The 20,226-nt window shown below is 39.0% G+C and overlaps 1 protein-coding gene across 20 annotated transcripts in view; it reads right to left on the bottom strand.

The window, feature by feature from the left end:
- The window catches only part of HERC4 (HECT and RLD domain containing E3 ubiquitin protein ligase 4), a 153,932-nt gene extending 134,168 nt beyond the window's left edge, over positions 1 to 19,764 (bottom strand). For 3 of the 20 annotated variants that reach the window (XM_055353661.2, XM_063710053.1, XM_063710055.1), the window contains exons 1-3: positions 19,524 to 19,701; positions 18,024 to 18,053; positions 17,228 to 17,531 (exon numbers count right to left, since the gene is read on the bottom strand). In XM_055353661.2, the coding sequence (XP_055209636.1) occupies positions 17,228 to 17,453 (226 nt within the window). In that variant the 5' untranslated portion in view covers positions 17,454 to 17,531; positions 18,024 to 18,053; positions 19,524 to 19,701. Of the gene's footprint in view, positions 1 to 11,450; positions 11,584 to 17,227; positions 17,532 to 18,023; positions 18,054 to 18,863 lie in introns of those variants that run through there. The other 17 variants (XM_055353671.2, XM_055353672.2, XM_063710054.1 and 14 more) reach the window with 10 other exon arrangements.
- Between the last annotated feature and the right edge of the window lie 462 nt (positions 19,765 to 20,226).

The following is a 20,226-nucleotide window of genomic DNA, read 5'->3' as shown; positions in this document are numbered from 1 at the left end:
GTAACTGATACTTTTAAAAGGATCTCTAACATGATGCACTTAACAATCATCACAAACTTTAAGACAAATTCAGAATTAAAGAAACAAACAAAACTAAAACATCAATAAATTAAAATTTTTATTCCCTCTAATTATTACTAATAATTACCAGTAGCAATTTGGAATGGTACAATCCATAGCCAAGAAAGTATTTTAGTGGGTTCCCTGATAAAATCTAAAGTTAATATAAACTAACTTATGTGTCTTAGTTGACAGCAAACAATAAAATGTTTATATGAAGAAACATCTAACAAGATTAAGAAATTATTTGTAATGCATATGTTGACAAGTTCATACCCCTTTTATATATTTATACAGAGGAATACATTTAACGTATATAAAGAGCTTATGTGCCTGGCACTAAGCTTAGCACTTTAATTACTTAATCTTATTTAATCCTCATAACACCATGAGGAAGTTATCCTTAAGCTTCACAGATAAAGGCACTAAGTTATAAACATTTCTGTATTTATTGAACCACTGTCCTTTTGTTAATATTCAAATATAACATAGTTATGTTTCAATAATTTACTTCCAAAATATAGTTTTATTTTTACTTAGGGGCATTACAATATCCTTTTTTTTTTTTTTTGAGACAGAGTCTCGCTCTGTAGCCCAGGCTGTAGTGCAGTGTCCTGATCTCAGCTCATTGTAACCTCTGCCTCCTGGGTTCAAGCGATTCTCCTGCCTCAACCTCCTGAGTAGCTGGGATTACAGGCACTGGCCACCATGCCCGGCTAATTTTTGTATTTTTAGTAGAGGGGGGGTTTCACCACGTTGGACCAGGCTGGTCTTGAACTCCTCAGGTGATCCACTGGCCTCAGTCTCCCAAAGTGCTGGGATTACAAGCGTAAGCCACCACGCTTGGCCCTTTTCTTTTAAAGAAGTACTATCTGGATGTCTATGAACTGCTAAAATTAGTTGCTTTGAAGAGGAAAGAAGAGGTAAAGGTGAAATATAAAGACTCCAACATAATACAATACAGTCATATAGTTGCTTTAGTTCAATTTCTTTCAAAGACAAGCCAAGAATGAACCCTCAGAATATATTAGTAGAGTTTTAAATTTTAAATTTTTCACTCTAATGTAGCTGATGGTGATCAAGTTCATTAAAACAAGAGTCTATGATCTTCCTTTCCTAAGACACAACCAATAAAATACATTGATCATGTGTTCATTCAACAACCCTGCCCTGAGTTCCTTCTATGTGCACCATAGTATTTCACTGCGGTTTTAGCAAAGACATGTAAGACAAGGTTTTCCACCATCCAGGAGATGACATGGTAGGGAAGATCATTGTAATGGGAAGACAGCGATGCAATTTATTAAGTTATTGAATTCCATGGACTGTACTTGGTAGTACACAAAATGTGTGACTTGAATTCTTATAAGAGTGACCAAGGAGTAATGATGGAGATGGTACTTTAGCTGGGCAAATTTCAAGACAGAGAAACTGAAATATACCTTGGAAAGATTAACCTGGAATTAATAAGAATGAACTGGAGCAGGGAGATCAGTTAAAGAGCTACTGGCCACAGTTCTCATGTACACCAGTAATAGTCCAGAATGAAAACAAAGAATTTTAGATTGAGAGAGGAGGAAACTAAGGACCCAATAGTTTAAAGTAATTAACTCAAAACGACACAGTTAGCTATTTGCAAAGGAAATTAAAAAACAAGACAGTCACTGAGAAAAATAACCAAAATCTGGCAACTGGGTCAATGTTGGTGCTACGGGAAAGGAAAAGACCCTAAAGTGAATTTAAGGTCTGAACCTAAGTAAGTGCAAGCATTAACAAACAAGGAAAAGGAGTTGTTTTTGCATTTTGTTTTGACAGATAAAGATAGCTAACTGCAATGGCTTCCATTTTAAATGTTCCTTTTTTTGTTCTCCACAACTTAACAGTTTTATACAATTTCAAACATCCATGTAATATATATACATATTTGTCCTTGATTTTCTTGACATATAAATTTCTCTCACAGTCAAGCACTGTATAACAGTGGGTACACAGTTTATCGACAACACACTAAGCCAAAATATTATTCAGATTGGTGTGAAAATAACAGCAAATGCAAAATAAGAGTACAGAAGTATGATCAAACCATGCATTCTACATTTTAAGGTCAGCTCATCATTTTGGGAAGGGCAGGGCTGGTTTTAAAAGTATAACTAACGGTGGCTCATGCCTGTAATCCCAGCACTTTGGGAGGCCAAAGCGGGTGAATCACAAGGTCAGGAGTTCAAGAGCAGCCTGGCCAACATGGTGAAACCCTGTCTCTACTAAAAATACAAAAATTAGCCGTGCGTGGTGGCAGGCGCCTATAATCCTAGCTACTTGGGAGGCTGAGGCAGGAGAATCGCTTGAACCCAGGAGGCGGAGGTCAAAGTGAGCCGAGATCACGACACTGCACTCCAGCCTGGGTGACAGGGTGAGACTCTGTCTCAAAAAAAAAAAAAAAGTATAACTAAGTATATTTACTCAAGTGCCTATGATCCTCACAATATCAGTAAACAAACTACACCTTATTACTTTTTTTTTCTTTTAAGACAGAGTCTTGTTCTGTTGCCCAGGATAGAGTGCAGTGGTGTAATCACTGCAACCACCACCTTCTGGGTTCAAGCAATTCTCATGCCTCAGCCTCCTGAGTAGCTGGGATTCCAAGCGTGCATCACCACACCCAGCTAATTTTTTCTATTTCTAGTAGAAATGGGATTTCACCATGTTGCCCAGGCTGGTCTTGAATTCCTAAGCTCAGGCAATCCGCCTGCCTTGGCCTCCCTAAGTGCTAGGATTACAGGTGTGAGCCACCATGCCTGGCCACCTTATAATTATTAATCATTAAATAACCTTTTTAAAATCAATGATCAATCTAACTTCCATCACGTATGTGCTTCTCACAAGAAAAAAAAAGGCATCTTTAATTCTTTTCTTTTTTGGTCACATTATTGTATCTTTAAAGTCTGAAGGTAAAGGAATCCAATCCATTTTATAGCGCTCCAATAAAGCATTACCTCTAAGTACCATAAACAAATAACTTTTTAAAATTTTGGCATAGTCTTTGAGTAAGAGCTCTAGTAAGGTTAATTGAAGACTAAAGGCAAAGAAGTACTTCCATGCCTAGCACAATATCAAGGGCACAGCAGGAAGACAACTGTCTGTTGAATAAATGTCTGAACTTCAGGCATAAATGAAAAGATCTGTATTGTATATCTGGAGGTAATTATGAAAGCAATATAGTTTCCCTACAGGACAATATACAGTCATTAGGCAAATATGAAACAGCATAATACCACATTACCGTAAGGCAGACCTAAATTTAAATTCCCACTCTAATATTGTTTTTTCTTCTAGGCAAACACTTATTGAATACTCACCATATGCTAGGCATTGTTCTTTGCACTGTTAGGTTTTATCTTTATTTTTTTGAGACGAGAGTTTCACTCCGTCACCAGGCTGGAGTGCAGTGGCGCAATCTCGGCTCACTGCAACTTCCACCTCCCGGGTTCAAGTAATTCTCCTGCAGCTACTCTAGGAGTTTGGCATGATTACCCTAATTTTAGAGAAGAGAACACCTAGGCACAGAAAGGTTAAGCAATGTGACCAAGAAAACAGATCTAGCAACAGAGCCAGGATTTTTATGTAAGCACTCTAATTCCAAAGCCTACCCTTTGAAAAAAAAAAAAAAATTGAATTGGTAACATATTTACATTGTTTTTTAAAAGGTATGCAGTGAGAGTCTACTATGTATGTTCTCCATCAATCTAACTCTCACCACTTCTTTTCCCACCTCTACATCAACAGTTACCAATGTTATTACTTGTATATATCCTTCCAGGGTTTTTTGTGTATCTATAAAGCAAATGCAAGTGTGTATTTTTCCTTGTTTAAAAAACCCAAAATGTAGCTCTCCATACATTACTCTCTACACCTTGCTCATTTTACTTAATGTATATTAGAAACTGTCTTTAAAAAAAGTTAATACGTATTACTGTTTTTTTAGAATTTTCCTAGCTTTTTCTTTTTCCATATGAACTTGAGTATATATTTGTCTACTTCCCTCAAAAGCCATTTGACATTTTCATTGAGATCATACTAAATTTACAAATTAGAGAAAATTGACGGGTTGATGTGGTTGAGTGTCCCTATCCATAAATGTGGTTTTCATTTGCTCAAGTTTTTTGTGCTCCTCAGTAATGCTTTCAAGTCTTCATCATATAGGTCTTGCACATTTCTTACTACTTTATTCCTGGGTTATTTCGTTTCTCTCGCTATTATAATAATATTATATATTATAATAATAATATACTATATTTTGTTTCTCTTGCTATTATAATAATTTGGTTTCTTTTCTTCCATTGTTCTAATTGGCTCTTGTTCCTACTCAGCTTTAACTTCAACTTTGGTAGAATTACTTAATCTTCTGGAGTCTGACTGTTCTCACCAAAACACAAACTTTTGCAGGATAGATACAAGACTTTTGGATAATGAATAAAGGATTCAGCACAGTACCTGGCACATAATGGAGGTTTACTGTTATTATTTTTTTAAATCAGCATTATAAGGTGTAAATAATGTTCTTTTTGTTTGCTTGTTTTTGAGACAGAGTCTTGCTGTGTCACCCAGGCTGGAGTGCAGTGACACAAATAACAGTGGCACGATCTCAATTCACTGCAACCTCTGCTTCCCGGGTTCAAGCAATTCTCCTGCCTTAGTCTCCCAAGTAGCTGGGATTACAGATGCACGCCACCATACCCAGCTAATTTTTGTATTTTTTTAGTAGAGACGGAGTTTCACCATGTTGACCAGGCTAGTTTCAAACTCCTGACCTTGTGATCCACCCGCCTCGACCTCCCAAAGTTCTGGGAATACAGGCGTGAGCCACCACGTCCAGCCATAAATAATACATTCTAAATATTTCAACACTAAATTTCTCTCCAATTATATGGTTTATGTGTTTCTTCACCCTATACAATGCAGTACCAACTTATAATGTGTTCCCTTTTCCCCTTATTCTCAGTTGCAGAGGCTCATTCAACTTCCTAACTGAAAATATGAATAGTTCTATGTTCTGGTAGAGGTAACATCAACCACTCAGGCTTCTACCTAGTAACTCTTCAAAATATAAGGTTCGTTCCTATTAGAGAGCCTAGTTATGAAATCTATAGCTAAGCAATACTTGGATTAGAAATTACACATATGCTGATTGATCAACTGTACTTTGTATCAATTGTGGGAAGCAATCTAAGATCTACTTTATCCTCATTATGCCATCCTAAAAAAAAAAAAAGTCACAAATGTCTTCTAATAATGTATAGGTAAAGTAGCTAAACTTTCTTCCAATTGCTTTTCAGATACTCCTAATTCTGCTCTTTAGGACCGCTTTTAGCCTCACCTCTTTCTTCCCCACACCGTTTCCCTTTCACAGAACCAACAGCATTATCGCAAAAGGTGTATTTCCCAATAGCTCTTGCCTACATTGCCCGCATATATCCAACTTATAGTTAAAATTACTTCAGCTACTAGTGGAACCAAAAGCAACTTATACCTATGTCATTGCACCTTCTGACTGCAAAAGCTTTGTTTCCAGTAAGACCTGGAGGGAAGTCCTGAAGTCAAACACAGTAATTAAGAATAGGTTTGACACTTTGGGAGGCCAAGGCGGGTGAATCATCAGGTCAGGAGGTCGATACCATCCTGGCTAACATGGTGAAACCCCATCTCTACTGAAAATACAAAAAATTAGCCGGGAGTCATGGCAGGCACCTGTAGTCCCAGCTAATCGGGAGGCTGAGGCAGGAGAATGGCGAGAACCCAGGAAGTGGAGCTTGCAGTGGGCCGCGATCGCGCCACTGCACTCCAGCCTGGGCGACAGAGCAAGACTCCGTCACAAAAAAAAAAAAAAAAAAGGAATAGGTTTGTGTCAGCGAAAGAATAAGCAAATGGGCTGGGATCAGTGGCTCACGCCTGTAATCCTAGCACTTTGGGAGGCAGAGACGGGCAGATCACTTCAGGTCAGGAGTTCGAGACCAGCCTGACCAATATGGTGAAACCACGTCTCTACTAAAAATACAAAAAAATTAGCCGGGCATGGTGGCGGGTGCCTGTAATCCCAGCTACTTGAAAGGCTGAAGCAGGAGAATCGCTTGAACCTTGGAGGCGGAGGTTGCAGTGAGCCGAGATGGTGCCACTGCACTCCAGCCTGGGTGACAGAGCGAGACTCCATCTAAAAAAAAAAAAAAAAAAATCTGTATATAAAAATTCAGGTTTACAAAACAGATAGAGGTGGCAACCATTTAGATTACTTTAAATTTACAACGGTATTATATCACCATGTGCCTTAAGCAGTCTTCCAAAAGCACAAAGTTAAGTATTGTTAATGAATTATTAATTACTTAACAGGTTAGAACTGGGGAGAAGTATACAGTTGGAATGTCACCCTATCTGAACTGAAAATAAAACAAAATCGAAAATAAACACTTCACGCATTTAGCCCTGATCTTTCTCCCCACTCACAGTACTACATTTCTTACTGCTCACTTAATATTATTAAGTTTACCACAAAATTCACCATACCAGAATCTTTTAACTTGCCTCTTAAAAGAGAATATTTCTCTTCTTCCTGGATTCCTTATTCCTATACTAATGAATATACTAATCTACAGCTAATGATTCTACCTAGGATCATACCTGGCTCTTTCCGTTACATTTACTATTTATTTCCATCTGGTTACCAAAGCCTGTCCATTCTTTCTGCCTCTCTAAGTCTCCATCATCTACCTGCTCCTTTCTTGCTTTAAAGGACTACCATCGGCCGGGCACGGTGGCTCACGCCTGTAATCCCAGCACTTTGGGAGCCAAAGCAGGCAGATCACGAGGTCAGGAGTTCGAGACCAGTATGGTCAACATAGTGAAACCCTGTCTCTACTAAAAATACAAAAAAAAAAAATTAGCTGGGTGTGGTGGTGGGTGCCTGTAATCCCACCTACTCGGGAGGCTGAGGCAGGAGAATCACATGAACCCGGGAGGCGGAGGTTGCAGTGAGCTGGGATCGCACCACTGCACTCCAGCCTGGGCAACAGAACAAGACTCCATCTCAAAAAAAAATAATAAATAAAAAATAAAGGACTACCATCACAGCCTAACTATTTCTTTACCTCCAATTTATCTCCCTTTCAACCTTTCCTTTATAAAATCCATGGTAATTCCCATTACAAACTATGAGTGAATAGATATTCACCAAATTAAATTCAAGCTCCTTAATTTATTTCTACAATCTGACCTCAATTTTGCCTAACCTTCCTGCTCACTATTCTCAAGACATCTCAATTACATGGACTACTCTTCCCTTAGTAAGCCTCAAACTTGCCTGTTGCCATCTGCTAGTATACTATCTCTACACAGCACTCTTGCTTATACATCCTATAACACTTAGCATATTTTAATTGCATTTCTATTATTTGTGCATTTGTTTTCTATTCCCTACTAGATCATTAAATGATATTCATCATGTTGTAACAGAAAGCTTGTCATACATTTATTTACTTTATTATTTATTTTTTTAGTTGGAGTCTCGCTCTGTAACCCAGGCTAGAGTGCAATGGCATGATCTCAGCTCACTGCTACCTCTGCCTCCTGGGTTCAAGCAATTCTCCTGCCTCAGCCTCCCGAGTAGCTGAGACTACAGGCACACCACCATGCCCAGCTAATTTTTCTGGTTTTTTAGTAGAGACGGGGTTTCACTACATGGGCCAGGCTGGTCTTGAACTCCTGACCTTGTGATCTGCTTGTGTCAGCCTCCCAAAGTGCTGTGATTACAGGCATGAGCCACCGCACTCAGCCTTGTCATACATTTTAAAAACTTTCATTTACAAATATCTTATGTGTATAAACTTCATAAAATGAGACACAACTGTGCTTAAAAAATAAATTCAGTTCTCACTCCTTAAAATTAAAGATGTTCTTTCTCCTAAATAAATAAACAGAGGTAGGTCAGGCGTGGTGGCTCACACCTGTAAACCCAGCACTTTGGGAGGCCAAGGCGGGCAGATTACCTGAGGCCAGGAGTTTGAGACCAGCCTGGTCAACATGGCAAAACCCCGTCTCTACTAAAAATACAAAAAACTAGCAGGGCATGTTGGCGGGCATCTGTAATCCCAGCTACTCAGGAGGCCAAGGCAAGAGAATCACTTGAACCTGGGAGGTAGAGGCTGCAGTGAGCCAAGGCTGCACCACTGCACTCCAGCCTGGGCAACAAGAGCGAAACTCCGTCTCAAATAATAATTAAGAAACAGAGGCTGGGCATGGTAGCTCATGCCTGTAATCTCAGCACTTTGGGAGGGCGAAGTGGGCAGATCACTTGAGGCCAGGAGTTCTAGACCAGCCTGGTCAACATGGCAAAACCCCACCTCTACTAAAAATACAAAAATTAGCCAGGCATGGTGGCACACACCTGTAATCCTAGCTACTCTGGAAGCTGAGGGGAATCGCTTGAGCCCAGGAAGCAGAGGTTGCTGTGAGCCGAGATCACGCCACTGCACTCCAGCCTGGGCGACAGAACAAAACCCTGTCCCCAAAACATAAAAAATAATTAAAAGAAAGAAATAGGCCGGGTGCCGTGGCACAGGCAGGTAATCCCAGCAATTTGGGATGTCGTGGCAGATGCATCACCTGAGGTCAGGAGTTCAAGACCAGCCTGGCCATCATGGTGAAACCCCATCTCTACTAAAAATACAAAAATTAGCCAAGTGTGGTGGTGCATGCCTGCAATCTCAGCTACTCGGGAAGCTGAAGCAGGAGAATCATCTGAACCTGGGAGGCGGAGGTTGCAGTGAGCCAAGATGGCACCACTGCACTCCAGCCTAGGCAATAGGCAACAGAGTGAGATTCTCTCTCAAAAAAAAAAAAAAAAAGAGAGAGAGAAAAAGAAAAAGAAAAAAAAGACATAAAAACTAAACTGATATATATATGTTCATTGCAGTATTACTTATAACAAAAATCTGGAAATAAATTCCAAAAAATAGGCTGGGCATGGTGGCTCACACCTGTAATCCCAGCACTTTGGGAGGCTGAGGCAGGTGGATCACAAGGTCAGGAGTTTGAGACCACCTTGGCCAAAATGGTGAAACCTTGTTTCTACTAAAAATACAAAAAATTAGCTGGGAGTGGTGGCACACGTCTGTAATCCCAGCTACTCAGGAGGCTGAGACAGGAGAATCGCTTGAATCCAGGAGGCAGAGGCTGGGGTGAGTGGAGATCGCGCCATGCACTCCAGCTTGGGTGACAGAGCAAGGCTCCATCTCAAGAAAAAAAAAAATCCAAAAAATAGAATACTTAAATAAATTTTGGTACATCTAAACGATGAAATGTTAATTATATTCCTAAATATTCCCAATATTCCTAAAAGTTTAAAACATGGGAAAATGCTAAATTATTATCGGGGGAAAAAAGTTGAGATACAAGAACACATTCCCAGTTTGTAATCAGAAACATATATGAATATAGAAAAGGTCTCAAGTGACAATACTATTTACCTATGCATGATGGCATTATAGTTTTTACTTTCCTATGTATTAGAAATTCTCTACCAAGAACATGTAATACTTTTATAATAGAAAACAATTATGAAAAACTAAAAATGTGTTATTTCAGAATAGTATAACACCTAGCAAAGGAATAAAATGAGGCAAAACTTAGATATGAATAAAAAAGTAATATATTTTCAAATAATTTGTGAAAAGCCCATTCTAAAGGATTCCAGAATGTCTTATGGCCAAGAAAGGCTAAACCAAAATTCTGCCATGCTAGAAATGAACATAAAAGAGTAAATCTAGGCAAATAAAACTTATGGTTTAAAGAATAAGCCACCGAAATGCAAGAAATTTCCCATTAAAACAAAAACAAAAAAACTCTAATAAGGCCTGGCGTGGTGGTTCATGCCTATAATCCCAGCACTTTGGGAGTCTGAGGTGCGAGGATCACTTCGAGACCAGCTTGGGCAAAAGAGTGGAACCCTGTCTCTATAAAAAATACAAAAATATGCTGGGCATGGTGGCATGCACGTGTGGTTCCAGCTACTCAGCAGGCTGAGATAAGAGGATTCCTGAACCCAGGGAAGTCGAGGCTGCATTGAGCCACGATTTAACCACTGTACTCCAGTGACAACAAGATCCTGTCTAAAAAAACAAAACAAAACTCCAATAAAATGTTTGTATAATTACACACAGCATAGGTTTTTCTCGCATATAAGGTAATTATCATAACTCATTACAATTTAAAATTAATTATTGCCTTTTAAATTTCATCAAAATGAAAAAAAAAATCCAGGGGAACAGAAAGAAGGTCAACCATGAGCTCATTAATATAGTTTCCTCATTAGTGTTACCCATCTTTCTACTAACATTATCCAAGCCCAAATAAACTCTTATATAAACATTTGAGTACACCTCCTCTATTAGATTCTTTCATACATATCCCAAGCACTTGATATACTTTATAGCCTAGGAATACAGAAGTAACTTTTATGTCTTCAAAGCAGTTTTAAAAATACATGCCTTTGTGAGAAATGAGCTTTAAAAACAGTGCTACATTTGTATGATATATTGGGAATATGGAACCTAAGAATCTTTACTAAGGAGATAATGGTAACTAGACTACCTAGACTGCCATCTGCAACAAGAATCTGCTAAGTACCCAAATTGTAAAACCAAATCTACCACACTGCTGATCTTTTAAGGAAAGTATGTGGCTCACTTCTAATCATGTAAAAACACTAACATACCCAAGAGAAAATCACTGGTTCCAAGTACTTTAAAGAAGTTTCCCTTTGTTAGACTGCTCAGATTAGGCATCTACTGCTATTTTTGTCTTCTGTGTAGGTTTTAAGAGTTTTATAAAGCATCCACCAAACCAATGCATCTTAAGAGAGAGATGCATGTATCTACATGGCGGACTTTATACAACATAACTAATCCAAGTTCCAAGGTTAGCCACCAAATCAATTCTGCAAGTCAGTTACTATGGACCTTGGCTTGTAGTACAGCATAGCAGTTAGACAAGGGGATATATACAATATATAACAGAAAAGAGAAAAGACTGGGCATTACCATAGTTAAGTTTCTGTTCGTTTGTTCAAATATTCTTCATACCACACAGAGTTATACTGAAGTATCAAAGTGGTATCAGAATGTAAGCATCTTGGTAAAATAATGATTTAACAGGCCATCAAATCAAATGGCAGGGAAACAATCTGTGCACTAGTATTTGACCTGCCTCAAACAGAAGATATTACTGTAAATAATTCTAAACATAAGCACAATTTAGTGAATAAGGTACGAGACTGGTAGACTCTAACTTTCAGATTCAACTTATAGCTGTTCACCAGTCATCTGCTATTTTGACAAGTTACTTACCAACGTGTGCTGCCATTTCTCCGTAAATTTATCCCCTAAGATGAGGATAATTCTTGCAAATTGTGTCACAAGCATTTTGAAAGGAACCATGAGTTATTGTGTAATGCTCTTGAAATTCCTCAGATGTAGGGTCCTACACAAAGTAAAGTATTATTATACATTTCTCTAACAGTAGTCATCTGTTTGCATTATGATTTTTTTTCCTACCCTTGACACTGTGATTCTTGGGCACTAACCTTTCTCAAAGTAAAGCGTTCAAAGCAAGCCTCCACTCCTGACCCAAGTAATTACTTTTTTCAAATCTATCATCCACATCTTTCTCTTCCTTAGAAGGTATTGTGAAAACTGGGAGTTATAAAACGCAATGAGCTTCTTTGGTTTAAATGTTCTGGTTCAGTAAGAAATGTGTGGGATAATCTGGTATTTTTATTTTTAACCCACCCTTAAGTGAGTAACTTTGTTTCCCATAGTTATATTTTCCTATATTACTTTTTAAATTTCAACTATATTTTAAGGAGCAGTTCGTTTATAAATTTGTTTTATGAACAGAGAGAACAGGTCAGAAAAATGAAGAAGCAAGAAAGGCAAGCCAAGTAATCACTACTATGTGACCAAAATGCTTTTATTGGAATGACTCAACAGTAGAAATCACCATTCGAGGATATGGAAAACAAAGAATCAATGCTCATCATCTTTAAAAAGAGTTCAACATAAACCACAATAAATTTTATCATACTACTAAAACTATTACCTATAAACTCTGCCAATCGAGTTAGTCTTCCATTCAGTAATACACTATACGTATTTGAATTTTTTAGCTTTTGTTGGTACAATATTACATCTTGAAAATAGAACTCTCGATCTTCTTATCAGTTTTTAAAATGATTTTTAAGTTTGTGTACAAGGGGGAAGACAATAAAATATGCTGTCTTCATTGTATAACCTTAGTTATAAGATAGTAATTTTTTAAAGATTTTTCTTGGCTGCCACAGTAGCTCATCCCTATAAATCCCAGCAATTTGGGGAAGCCAGGACAGGAGGATAGCTTGAGGACTGGAGTATGAGACCAGACTGGGCAACATAGGGAGACCCCCTTCTCTAACAAACATAAAAAAATTGGCCAGGCCTGGTGGCTCATGCCTGTAATCCCAGCACTTTGGGAGACTGAGGTGGGCAGATCACCTGAGGTCAGGAGTTCGAGACCCCCCTGGCCAACATGGTGAAACCCTGTCTCTACTAAAAATACAAAAAAATTAGCCAGGTGTGGTGGCACACACCTGTAGTCCCAGCTACTCGGGAGGCTGAGACAGGAGAATCACTTGAACCCGGGAGGTGGAGGCTGCAGTGACAGAGATCACACCACTGCACGCCAGCCTGGGTAACAGAGCAAGACTCCGTTTCAAAAAAAAAAAAATTAGCCAGGCATGGTGGCACATAAGTGTAGTCCCAACTACTGGGGAAGCTGAGGCAGGAGGATCACTTGAGCCCAGGAGTCCAAGGCTACAGTGAGCTATTATCACACCACTGCACTCTAGCCTAAGCAACAGAATAAGACCCCATCTCAAAAAAATACAAAAAATAAAAAACCCTCAGAATTACAATAAAATACTGATGGAAACCAGCTTCCTCAAAGGTGAACAAATATTCTTCTACCTTCTAAATGTAGCAAAGGAAAAGATTTGTGAGATTAAGGATAAAAACCACAAGATTTAGGGTGGTCTCAAGATGTGCTAGCCAAGTGACCCTGTTAGTCTCTTAATCTCTTTTAACCTCAGTGTCCTCATCTGTAAAATGCGGACCATGATACCTGCCTTAGCTACATACAACTGCTGTGAGAATTAAATGAGATACTCCATTTGAAAGAATGTTGTAAAACACAAAAAACTGTTTTTTAGATAACAGGGCTTGTTTTTAAACAGAACACCACTTTATTTACAAATTATGGTCACAGAACAGTTTAGTACTGTTTCTAACATGAAACAAATGGAAATCAATGTGCAAAACATAGGACCATGGTCACCAAATTATACCTATGATTAGATACACAGTAAGAAAAGGATCTTTTAAAGAAAAGTATACTTCCCATACTTAAAATCTTCAGAACTGAATTTGAAAGTATAAAAAAAAACAATTCATTTAAATGGATTGGTCTAGCGCACTGAAGATTAAATATATTTGTTAGCTATAAATTTAAAAATTGAGACATTAGCTTAAAAAGTATTTTAAAGTTCTTATGAAGAAAAAAACATGAAACAGACATTCACTTCTCTGGAAATAATTCAGAAAAGCCAGTAGTGATAGAAAAGGACATACATATACAAGACAACAGAGATGAACATGAACATAATCTGCACCTTTAGTATAATAAAGGAATTCAGTTAAATCTTTCTATGTGGTCCCTAAAAAGTCCAGAACAGAAACACCTCTTTTCAATAGGCCACAGGTTAAATCTATTCACTACATTGTCAGGCCAAGTCCTCCAGTAGGTTATTATGAATCTCGAGAATAATTTATCCTTAATAAGGCTACCTCTTTCTCTTTCATTCCTTATTAGTTATGGAATATGTATATTTATAAAGCCAACCTATGTAAAGAAACAATTCTTAGTTCCCTCCATTCTGTGTGCTTTCTGACACAAGTTTAAAGTTCTTGTGAAGTCAGCTGGGCACGGTGGCTCACGCCTGTAATCCCAGCACTCTGGGAGGTCAAGGCGGGCAGATCACAAGGTCAGGATATCAACACCATCCTGGCTAACACGGTGAAACCCCGTCCCTACTAAAAATATAAAAAATTACCCGGGCATGGTGGCACGCCCCTATAGTCCCAGCTACTCGGGAGGCTGAGGCAGGAGAATCGCTTGAACCTGGGAGGCGGAGGTTGCAGTGAGCAGAGATCGTGCCACTGCATTCCAGCCTGGGCAACAGAGTGAGACTCTGTCTCAAACAAAACGAAACAAAACAAAGCAAAAACCTCCTGGGAAATGAACTATGTTTATTACATTGTCCCAGAAATATAACCAACTTGCTCAATTACCAGAAGATTTTAAAATAAATAAGATCCAACAACTTTTTATCTTTTAATCCAGTCCTCAAATTCACAAATTTAAAAAGGGGTTGGGGAAATGACACAAATCATTAACGAATTATTCCAAATATAAATAACTTTAGTTAAAAACATTCTTAAAATTTAGTTAAAAACATTATTTAAAAAACATCTTAGGCCAGGAGCAGTGGCTCATGCCTGTAATTCCAGCACTTCGGGAGGCCAAGGCAGGCGGATCACCTGAGGTCAGGAGTTCGAGACCAGCCTGGCCAACATGGTAAAACCCCATCTCTACTAAAAATATGAAAAGTAGCCAGGCATTATGGTGGGCGCCTGTAATCCCAGCTATTCGGGAGGCTGAGGCAGGAGAATTGCTTGAACCTGGGAGACAGAGGTTGCAGTGAGCCGAGATGGCGCCATTGCACTCCAGCCTGGGCAACAAGAGCGAAACTCTTGTCTCAAAAAAATATATAAATAAATAAATAAATAAATAAATATTCAATCAAAGCTGAGATTAAAAGATGAAGTTCCTATCACAGCAACTACTACTTTTTGAACTTGTTTCTCTTCCCTCTGAAACCTAGGTTCACTTCAATGTATCATCGAACCAGAACTTCTGATAATAAAAAGCTTTTCTCAGGATCAGGACCCCCCCTTCTGCAAAACTATTTCAGCTCCAGACTTATTTCCTAGCTGTTTATGTGATCACCAATAGAATTAAATGTAAGCCTTCATTTTCTCCCAGAAATCTTACTTTAATTCTATCCCATAATATTTCCCATCATTTAAATGTCCTAGGCTCAAAGTGCATGGCACATCATGTCTAATTTCCAGTTCTCTCCAGTTGTTCATGTATACCTTAACTCCCAACCCAGACTCTAAATTTCTCAAGACAAAATTAATGCCTGTCACTTTTCTCTTCCACAGGCTGTGATGTAATCGGGACAACAATGAGGCAATCCTAAAGAGGTATCCCAAATCAGGGAAACCCACTGCCCCAACTTTACATTACCAAATAATGGTTCCAGGATGAATCAAGATGATATAGATGTCACAATGCAATCATCACAATGTCAACATGACCACAAAGAAGCCTATTCTAGCTAGTTAAGTTTCTCAGAATCTCATCTATACAGTTGGAGGCTGTTCCTGGCACTATAATCATTATACTACTAGTACACAGTGTCTACCTCTAACACTTAAACATTTTAAACCTCAGCAGACGTAAGTCACTATACTGGCAATTTCTATGTGCTGGCTTTTTACTTTCTACTTGCCCTATGGCCTTTCAGAAATTATTAAAGTAATACAGAGAGATGTTCAGTTATTTCTATGGGGCATGCTAAAGTACAAAGAACAGCAGTAGCCTCCGTACCATGAAAATCTCAACCTGAGGCAGCATTCCAAGCTAAGCAAAAATAGTAAAGGGCCCATTTGTCTCTGGAGCAGAGACAATCATCAAATGCGTATCAGTAAATTACCATTCATTTCTACCAATATGACCACCTCAATGCCTGAGATCATGAAAATCTGGTAGGAATCCATAAAATGTTCTTAGACAGGTAGAGTACAAGAAAGCTGCCATTTACTTTGAGTTCTGCAAGAATTAAAAATCTATTTTATGAATGTCACTATCATTTATCCAATAAAAAATAAATTACAAATTAAGGCAGAAGAAAATTCACTAAGACCTTAACCACAAAGAAAGAATGAAAACGATACAGTATTTGCAAGTTAGAAAAGTGAGATTTGGCATGGTCGTGAGATGATGTGAAGGATGAATCGTGCCTTAATTTAATGCCTGAATATCTTAGATTACATTAATCTCTCAAAAGCTGAGTAACAACAGAAACCACCTAAATAATAAACTGATAAAATAATTGCCACAGAAAATACTGAAGTGCCATTATTGTTACAGTTAAAATAAACTGTAAGTCAGTATAGCTGCAGTCTCATCTGAATTTACCACCTGAAATCATTAACTTTTAGTTATCATAATTGAAAGCAAAACTCACATAACAATGATACTCCTAAATGTAGAAATATTTGATTTTAAAATACAATATCCAGGAAAACAGAACATGAAATGTGACCAAATTCCTCAAAATTCTCATTACCCTACAAATTATTTAATTTGCTTGTACAACTACTACAAAATCAGGACACTTCATACTCACAAAATCTTTAATAGCTAGCAATGCTACAGAAAGTAGAAGATGAGAGGAATAAAAGATATTTCTAACTAAATCAAATAAAATTACATATTTAAAATACTATGACAGAGGGATAAAAAGAATAAAAATATATTTTAGGCAAGCAAGTCAAAGTAAAAAGCTTTCGTCTTGTTTTCCTCCCCCCTCCCAAAGTAAGGTAAACATAGAGTAAATTATGCATTTAAAATCTATCCAGGGTGGCTGAACAGAATTTATTAAAGAGGACCTGCACACTACACACTCTGTACCAAAGATTTATATACTGCAGGCTTATTTTCTTTATTGTTTTATATCGTCATACAAAATAAGGTTTTATAATACTAGTAGTAAAAAAAAAAAGAAACCACAACATAAAGTACTTAGAACCATACAAATACACACATATAATGGAAATACATAACTTCTACTTTGCTTTTAAAGCTTGATAAACATATAGTTACAACTAGAGAAATTATACGATGATTCAAATTTAAAATGATATAATTATTAAAAATAGCAAATTTTAAAAACATTTCAACTTACCTGGTTTCTTTCTGGATTTTTCATGACCTAGCTGTCCTAGATCATTACATCCACATGTGTACACTGTTCCATCATCCAGAACAAACACAGTATGTCTGAGTCCACATCCTACATCTCGGATCCTTTTATTTATAAAGAAGTCACTTTTTCTGGGCTCTAGTACAATTTCTTCATCAATTCCACCCAAACCTAGCTGTCCAAAGGATGCATTTCCCCAGCACAACATGCTTGTAATTATTTTGGTCTTCCAGTTTCAATAAAAAATTCTCTTCTGAAACCCCGGAAAGTTGGAGGTACCCTATGTCTGAGGAAATAGAAAGAAGTTAATATGACTTCAAAGAAAAAAGGATGTATAATTGCTCTTTCAAGTGCTAAGCTACAATAATTGCTACATGGTAAACATTAAATATACTTTATAACATGCTACATAAGTATCATTCAGTTTCAAAAACCAATCAGTTGTATTTTTTAAAATGTATCATACAGAAATTTTTAGGGAAAATATGACACTTTCTATGATCCTTCGCAAAATTTAAAACATATTTAAAACATATTAACTAGTTTTGACTTCTGGTTATCTTGTGACAGACTAAACTAATAGGAATAAGTACCTTGATGAAATTAATCACAATTTTTTCTACTTTTTGCTTTAAATAATTTCAATGGGAACAAGAAATAAGACATCTTTCCACTGCCCAAAAAGCAAATATACACCGTGAGAAATTTAGCCAACTGCAGAAACATAACCTTGCAATCTCCCTCAAATCCTAGTATAATTAAGCTTTCTAATACCTACCTCCACATCAACAGAAAATGGAGTTCTTATCTGTAACAGAAATAAAACCAATAATGGAAATTTAAAGCAATTTTCCACAATTTAAACGACTCTCCCAATTACTCTTTAGGCCAGAGAGAAAATGAAGAATTCTCTTACCAAACCATAATCTTAAATCACCTTCAAAGATCCCATATTTCAAATCAAAATACTAACATTCCAACCTCACTAATTCTAAAACTAAATCAATGTGCATAATTATAATACAGAAAAAAACATGCAATTTAAATATCAATTCTCTCCAAAATTCAACCTCTTTTATTACAAGTGGTAACCGGGATTAAAAAAATCACCCGTGGGCAATCTATATCTATCTATACCTCTGAGACAATTATTTAAAGATTGGCGGGGGGGAATTGCAAATAACTCCAGCACTGCAGATTTTTCAAGAATAGGAATGGGGGCTGGGGCACTGATAGTCTGATGGCGAAATCTGTAGAACTTTCCAGCACACTGACTGAATATTTCCTCACTTGTAAAGAAAGACACAAATAACAGAGTCCACTTCATCTATACATACGTAGACTTTTAAACACATCGCGTTACTAAATATCATAATTACAGGAAGTCAGCCTTATTCTGTAGTAGTCATCCACATTCTTACAGAGCCTGCGAAGTTTCAACCCCAATTTTCCTATGTTCCTGTTAGCAAGTGCCCAAGGTGTCCCATTCCACGACCCATCATCCCATTAACAGAAGTTTGATTTCATTCTTTTGGGGCATCAGAACTCGATAATTCCCAAGAGTTCTGCATTGTCTTCCCATATTTAAAAACAAAATAAGAGTAATACAGGAAAATACCCCGACTTCAGCGCGCGAGGTTTAACCACCCTTTTCTTTAAAACACAGAGGCGTCCTCTCGCCAGCAACAGGTAGGGAAATGAGAAGCAGTTTAGTCCCGTCTTTCTCTGAACGTGCACCCAGATCAGCTCATGGGGACTGGGAAAGAGAAATCATCTGCACACACCCAACCTCGCAGCCAAGCAGACGACTACCGCAACCGGCCGCTCGCAACAGCTTCAGAGGCCGGCGGCCGAGGATTGGCAGTGCGCGGCCTCAACCTGAGAGAAGCCCATCCCCAGGCAGATGAGACATTCCAGCCCCGGGGCCAGGGAGCCACAACCCTGCCCTCGCCCCACGCCCCTCACCCCCAGGAAGCGCGGAGAAAGCGCCCTATGCCGGGCCGGCCTGCATCCGCCCAGCCCGGCCTGCCCCTCCCTAACGCCGTCACACACCCCCGAACCCGCTGGGGCCACAACTCGCCCAAGCCCTTCAGGGTAGGGGAAGCCCAAGGTGACGGGGGGCGGCCCCTGCCCAGAGAGCAAGGCAGCGCGGTCGCTGAAGCACGTCTCCGGCTCCTGGGACCCTCCTCTGTCAGCCAGTGGCGACGATCACCAGGGCACCTCCGGCGTCTGTGCCGCTGCTCCGCTGCTCCCCTCCCCGGCGCCTGGGAAACTTTACCGGGTTCCTTAGAGAAAAGCGGACGCCACTGCTGTCCAGTCCAGAGACAGCCGTCAGCGACCCGGATGGAGCGGGCGGGGAAGAACGGGAGGCAAGCGGGGCGGAGAGCACGAGGGGTGGGGAGAGTTGGGGAAGAGACTAGGTAGGAGAAGGCAGAGGGGGAGGTGGCCACGCGAGGGAGGCGGGGGAGGGGCTGGCCGGAAGTGAACCGCAGAGCACGCGCGCGAGCCCGCCCACTTCCCGGCCCCGGCGCCGGCGCCGGCGCCTGCGCCTGAATCTTCCCGGGGAGGCCTGACCACAGGCGCCTGCGCAGTGTGCCGCTTTGCGTTGCTTTAAGAGGGAAAAGCCAAATACAGAAAGTTGGAGTTTGCGAAGACAAACGAAGAAGATGTCAACTGTTTTTGAGAATGCTTCGGCGTGCACAAAGCCTTTTAATGAAGAAAATCACTTTGTTTTTTGGTTTGGTTGTCTTTGTGCTCATGGATGCTAGCTAGTCTTTTTATTATTTTACTCTCTCTTTTCCCAAGGAGATTTTAAAGTAGCAGATGAAACATCACAATTATGAACATAAAGACTGGTGAAGAGTTATTTTATCCCATGGCCTCAACTGGAGCCAGTCTGAGGATGTGAGATGTGTTGATGGCAATGGCTGAAGCTACTCTACTACCACCACCACCAGTTCAGTTTCCTTGTACGGTGTTGG

The sequence above is a fragment of the Gorilla gorilla genome, chromosome 8, assembly GCF_029281585.2.
Source record: "Gorilla gorilla gorilla isolate KB3781 chromosome 8, NHGRI_mGorGor1-v2.1_pri, whole genome shotgun sequence".
Lineage (NCBI taxonomy): Eukaryota > Metazoa > Chordata > Mammalia > Primates > Hominidae > Gorilla > Gorilla gorilla.
This window is presented reverse-complemented; position numbering and strand designations above follow the sequence as displayed.